Here is a 4,338-nt window from a genome sequence, read left to right as displayed (position 1 = left end):
TTTGAGACAGGGTCTCACTCTGTAGTTGAGACTGACCTAGAACTCACTATGTAGCCCAGGCTGGTCTTGAACTCACAGCAGTCCTTCTGCCTCAGCCTCCCAAGTGCTGGGATTACAGGCGTGCGCCACCATACCCGGCTGAAGTCTACTTTTAGAAGTTGAGGAGTCCTTATTCCCCAGGGCCTCACTTACTTCTGACTGGGCACCAGTCTTCCCCTTGATTCAGGTTTCCTGATGACAAAATTGATTATCTAGAATCAGGAGTCCAGAGGGTCAATTCTGGGGTCAAATAGAAAATTACAAGTTGTTATTAGAAATCTTCTTAAAACATTATGAAAACCAACCTTGCTCCGAAGTCTCTATGAGCAGATATTCCCTGCAAATCTGTTGTTTCACATCCTCTTCAGGAGGATTCTCCTCCTCCTCTCTGTTTCTACAAGCTTGTGCAAAGCAAGGTTCTTACTGACATTTTGTTTTAAGAAGTAGTCACGGAGCCCTCATCCTCCAGCCTGAACCTTCCACAGAGGAAAAAGTAGCAGCTCTCACTGTCCCAGCGTGTCCCCGCATAGGAGCTTCGTGTGAGATCTGTGGTCCCATTTTGCAGCAGGGAAGACAGAGGCACAAGGAGGCTGACTCTGACATACAGTCACACGGGCAGCAGGGGGGCTCTAGCAGCCTGGAGAGCTAACTTCCTGCCAGGCTGTGTTGTGGGTTCCACAATGCAGATCCGGGGAGCCCCAGCCAGCATGTGTTCTGGCCCGCAGATCTATGAGGTCACCTCAGCAAATCTGCATGGCGAGTACTGAGATTGATCGCAGCAGGTAGAGAGCAGAGCAGGCTGCTAAACTGGGTCCCTGTGGACGTTCATTACGATACAGTAAACCCTCGGCCTTCTTGGAAGTGATGGGCAGGCTTGAGTGTCCTTGCCCTCCACGGTCAGCACAGGTGCATCAGGCCAGGAAGATGAGGCTCCACTTGCCATGCCCCCTCCCCCCGCTGTCCCCATAGCGCGCAGGCCCAGCCGTACACGAGACACGGAAAGATGAGTGTGTTCATCAAGTGAAACTTTCATGGACTCCAAACTAGGAGTATCCTGTACTTTGGGTTTCTCGAGTAAGAGACCATGTGATTGCATCTTGATTTATTTTACTGAATCTTACGGTTTCAAGGTGCATCCATTTTCCTACAGATGACTGAAGTTTATCCTTCTCGTGTTTTTGTTGCTGTTGTTGTATTTGCTTGGTTTTTTTGGTACCAGGGATTGAACTTGGTACCTTGCGCTTTCAAGGGAGGCAGCGGCACCACTGAGCCAAATCCCCAGTCCTAAAGTTTATCCTTCTTTATGGCAGAGTAATACTCCATTGCGTGTAAATACTGCATTTTTTTAAACCCATCGGATGATGGACATACATCATTTAAAACTGTAAAGTCAATTTTCACTTTGCAAGCCATGCGAACACGTCGTGGGCCTTTATGAGTGGGGTTCTGGGGGGTTGCTCAGGACACCCCCCAGGCTCCCTGCTGTCTCTGCACCATTGTTTAGAACCCTGTCAGCGTAACCTTATACTCAGTGTCTCCTACACACATGTGGGGAGTGGTTCTGAGTCCTCCAGGCCCTGGGGGGGGTGTGGTGAGTGGTTACAGGCTGTAGGAGGGCCCACGGCCCACGGTCCACGACGGCCGTTCCCACTCGCCGCCGGGCTGCCGCATCCTGTTTGCCTGCGCTGGCGCAGTTGTGAGTTCAAAAGCGTCTCCGTGTGTCCGCCCATTTCCCCCTCTCCGTGCGGAAGGCAGCCTGGTGCGTGTGCTAACCCTCTTCCGTGTTTCTTGTTTCAGCTATTTGTACAAGAATGAGATCCAGTCAATTGACAGGCAAGCGTTTAAGGGACTTGCCTCTCTAGAGCAACTGTAAGTGCCCTCCTCTTCCGTGCCCGCTTTCTCGGACACCCTGCCTTTTCCCCCCTAGGAGAGGATGCAGTGAGCTGCTGCATGATGCATGTATGCACTGGCCGGGGGCAGGGAGGCTGTGCATGGAGAGTTGAGCAGCCCTGGGCCGCCCCCACACATCTCCCTCCCTCCCACAGGCCCACCCTCACTGGGTGTTTTCTATGTACTGTACCCTGGGCCGTGCAGTCACCCTTCCAAGATCAGTTACCCATTGTTTCCCTGTCTCATGCTAAAAACCGTAATTCCGGCCAGATGTAATGGCACACGCTTGTAATCCCAACGCCTGGGAAGCTGAGGCAGGAGGATCCCAGTTCCAGCACAGCTGGGCAACTTAGTGATTTAGTGGGACCCTGTCTAAAAATAAAGGGCTAGGGATGGAGCCGAGTACAAAAACCCAGTATTGCACAAAACAAATAGGCAAACAGATAAACCAGAAAAGCTGCAGGGCTCACACTTTCCCACGGGAAGCCCAAGCAGAGCCTCTGTGGCAGTGGGATCTGGGGCCGCATGGGGCACGAGGCCGTACCCCTCACACTGTGTCCCCTTGGTGACTCAGGCGTAGGTTTAATGCCTTCTGTGGTGATGTCATTCATTCCCTGGGAGGAAACCAGCTCTGCCCCGCCGCGTGCCCCGGTCAGTGGCGTTGGTGTGGCCAAGGCGCCCTGCTCTTCACCACGCCCAGAGTTGTGTTTTGGACTTTTGCTCTAGGAAGTTCTGCTGAAGTGAAGGGTTTTTTTTCTGGCTTGTTTGCCAGGCCCATCCCGGGCATCTTTAGACTTCCACGGTTTTATTTACGGATGGGAAACGTCTCCTTGGTGGACTCGGCAGCCGCCCCTGCCCAGCTGTGTTTCATGCTGTCCCGCTTCCCCTGCCCGTGCCGATTTGTCCCCGTGACAGTTGGGAAGAAGCCGTGTCCTCTGTACCTGGAGAGGGTGGCGCAGCAGTGGGGCTCAGGCCTGAGAAACACGCCAGCCTGGTCACAGATGAGCTAGTTCTGGAGCAGCAGGATCTTCTTCAGCGGTTTCAGGACTTGAACCCAGGCAGTCCAGAGTTCAGTGCTCTTGGGCTTTGTTGGGGCTCAGTGTGAGAGGAGGAAGTGAAAGGGGAGAGCAGGAATTTGCAAGGGACCCCGTGGGCTCTGCCTAGAGGCACGGTGACAGGGCCGTGTCCCTAGGCAGTGGCAGCCTGTGAAGCCTGGGCAGGGGTGTGGGGTCCCCACTCTGGGGACAATGGCCAGACTTCAGCTGATGCTGTCGGGGAAGATCAGCCCCACAGAGGCCTCAGGCAGCTCTTGCTGATTTGGGGGAACATAGAGCCCCTCTCCAGCCCTAATGTTAGAAAATGCGGGTCTCACCCGGGAGCATGAGAAGCACAAAGCCAGGAGCAGAGGCCCAGAGCAGGCTGGGTGTGGTGCTTGGAATCCTAGCACTCTGAGAGGCTGAGGCAGGAGGGTCACCAGTTTGAGCCCAGACTGGACAACTGAGCAAGACTCTGTCTCGAAGAATAAAAAGGGCTAGGGTTGTAGCTCAAGTGCACAGGGCCTGGATTCGGTGCAAATCCCCAGAGGTGGGGGGTGGAGAGAAGGAGCCTGCCAGACCAAAGTCAGAGCTTGGGTTTGGATTCAGCAGTGACCATGTGTTCTTGGGGAATATCTTCCTGATGCCCTCCACTGTCCGTGGTGGTGCCCAGGGCTGCTGTAGCTCAGCCTCTCCAAGGTCCTGTGGACCCTGACAGCTCCTGTCCCTAGCACCTGTGATCTTGGAGTGCCACCAGCTGTTCTCCCTGGGGCTTGTACACCCACATGCTGTGGTCCACGACGCCCCAGGGGCCCCACTATGGGGACTAAGAATGCCTGTTCCTTCTCCTTAGGGATCCTTAGATCAGATGCCGGCCGTGTTCTCCCTACTCCACTGTGGAGGGCAGGGACAGACAGACTAGTAGTCCCTGCGGATCCCCATGTCCCTCCACTGGAGGGGCCCAGAGCTGGTTTTGCCAGGGACTGGGGTCAAAGTCTGGGGACACTTGTGATGACAGACGGTGATTTGAGTGTCAGTGAGCGCCACCCCAACGTGAGGTCGGGGAGCAGTGCTTGTGTTGGACCTGTGGAGGCCCTGACCCCACACACTGGTTCTGCTGCTCCTTTGGTCCCCTTGAAGGAGGCCCTGTCCCTCACCAGGGTGGCCAGGTCTCTGCTGAGTCTCCCAGGAAGAAGGGGAGGAGACGCAGTGTTTCACAGCAGAAGACAATCCACCAGTTTTCAAAGTGTGTTCAGAGACATTGGAAGAAATGATCTCTACCAAAAATCCCTAAGCAGTAGGAAGTAAGGAGACATCTTCAGAGAAAAGACCCATAGACTGGGTCTTTTTTTTTTTTTTTTTTTTTTTTTTTTTT

The 4,338-nt window shown here is 54.0% G+C and overlaps 1 protein-coding gene across 1 annotated transcript in view; it reads left to right on the top strand.

Annotated features, from left to right (window-relative positions):
• Pxdn (peroxidasin) overlaps positions 1–4,338 on the top strand; it is an 80,476-nt gene that overhangs the window by 42,108 nt on the left and 34,030 nt on the right. Inside the window, exon 5 of the mRNA XM_010629134.3 lies at positions 1,837–1,908. Within this exon, the coding sequence (XP_010627436.1) occupies positions 1,837–1,908 (72 nt within the window). The remainder of the gene's footprint in view (positions 1–1,836; positions 1,909–4,338) is intronic.

Source organism: Fukomys damarensis, unplaced genomic scaffold (assembly GCF_012274545.1).
Source record: "Fukomys damarensis isolate Sample0158 unplaced genomic scaffold, DMR_v1.0_HiC HiC_scaffold_25, whole genome shotgun sequence".
NCBI classification, from domain to species: Eukaryota; Metazoa; Chordata; class Mammalia; order Rodentia; family Bathyergidae; genus Fukomys; species Fukomys damarensis.
The sequence above is the reverse complement of the archived record's forward strand: the minus strand, read 5'-3'. Positions and strand labels throughout refer to the sequence as shown.